Consider the following 1649-nt stretch of genomic DNA (forward strand, 5'->3'; position numbering starts at 1 on the left):
CAGGTAACCTGTGAGCGTTTCCGCATCCTACCCAAGGGTCCGATCCAATGCGGACAACGTTTCCTTCCTTAATTCTCCAGGTAATTCCAAGTCGCAGCATGGGGAGAGCGTTCATCATTGCCTTCCATATGTTGGAGATATTGCTAGCTGGGGGACGAGACTGTCTGAGCCAATCCATCAAAGTTGTAGGCCATATATATTTTGCTAGTGCTACCCGGGTCCAGAGACTATTAGAGCTGATGAGCTGCCAGCCCAGTTTAGCAGCCAAGGCTTTCGAGAATAGCTCAAGCCTTTTTATGCCCCATCCTCCCCATCATTTAGGAATAGCGATGCGATCCCATTTTACCCAAGAAAAAGTTTTCCCAGGTTGATTTCCCTTCCATAAGAATCTGCAACAAATGTTTTGTAGTCTGTTAAGTATGCCTTTTGGTATCCATGCAAGCGTCATCCAGAAAACTGGAGTGGCCTCAATAACAGCCTTGATGAGAGTTAATCTGCCAGCCCTGGATAGATATTTGTGGTACCAGATCTGTAATCTTTTCTCCACTTTTGCAATAAGCCATGTCCAGTCTGCTATCCTATAACCGAGAGGCTTTAAACGGAAGCCCAGATATTTAAGCCCATCATCCAAGTTAAGAGCAGAAAAAGGAAAACGCTGGGTAGTATAAATAGACTCATGCTGAGAGCAACCAATAATGGTGATGGTGGATTTACCTTCATTAATCATCATGCCCGTAGCCTGTTGGAAGAGCTTGAAAATATTGTACATAATTGAAGAATCTCCGATGCTTCCGTTTAAAAAGATCAGAACATCATCAACAAACAGAAGATGAGTCAGATAGAAATTATCCGAGATCTTGATGCCAGTAAGCTGATGTCTGTCCTTCGCCGCAGTGATGGATCTGCTCAGACCTTCCATAATGAGGAGGAAGAGTAGCGGGGAGAGGGGACAACCCTGTCTGAGTCCCCTTTCTGATAGGAAGAAGGGGGTAGCTTCACCGTTAAGGAGGACACTATAGGAAACATCCTTGATACAACTCATAATCCATTTAATGTAGGCATAAGGGAAGCCAAGGTGGGTAAGAATTAATCTGATGTAGAGCCAATTTGCCCTGTCAAATGCCTTAGAGAGGTCCACCTTGAGAATCATGCCCTTCTGCTTCTTAGTCTTCAGAGTGTGGAGGAGTTCTTGAGCAGTGGCAATCGCTTCATGTATCTGTCGATGTTGGAGAAAAGCAAATTGTTCGGGGGATATATGACCAGACAGTATAGGCTTCAGGCGATTTGCTATAATTTTGGCTATAATTTTGTATAGAACATTACAGAGAGAGATGGGTCTAAAGTCATTAAAGGAGGTAGGAGAATCAGATTTCGGAATAAGGGCAATGAAAGTGGACTTGATGGCTGCATGAATACTACCTTTCCTCCTACTGTCCTCCACGATTCTGAGTAGATCATCACCCAAAATGTCAAAAAATGCAATAAAGAATTCGATGGTCCACCCATCCGGTCCAGGGCTCTTGTCTTTTTTGAACCATTTAATGGTGGCCTCTAGTTCCTCCTTCGATACAGCCATCGTCAGGTTCTCTGAATCCTCTTGTTCCACAAATCTGGGGAAGTATTCAGCTACCCGCATTATCTCAAGTATG

The 1649-nt window shown here is 44.1% G+C and overlaps 1 protein-coding gene across 1 annotated transcript; it reads right to left on the reverse strand.

Moving 5' to 3' along the window:
• Positions 1–313: 313 nt before the first annotated feature.
• LOC149223188 (uncharacterized) lies at positions 314–919 on the reverse strand. The gene has a single exon (XM_089387821.1). The coding sequence runs from the start codon at positions 917–919 to the stop codon at positions 314–316; it is 606 nt and encodes a 201-aa protein (XP_089243947.1).
• Between the last annotated feature and the right edge of the window lie 730 nt (positions 920–1649).

Source organism: Pinus tabuliformis, chromosome Q (assembly GCF_031772625.1).
Source record: "Pinus tabuliformis cultivar Carrire ecotype Pingquan chromosome Q, CPIR1, whole genome shotgun sequence".
Taxonomy (NCBI): domain Eukaryota; kingdom Viridiplantae; phylum Streptophyta; class Pinopsida; order Pinales; family Pinaceae; genus Pinus; species Pinus tabuliformis.

What these genes read in the sequence shown, in the direction of transcription:
- LOC149223188 (XM_089387821.1), bottom strand. Translation starts at nt 919, where the DNA reads ATGGAAGGTCTGAGCAGATCCATCACTGCGGCGAAGGACAGACATCAG.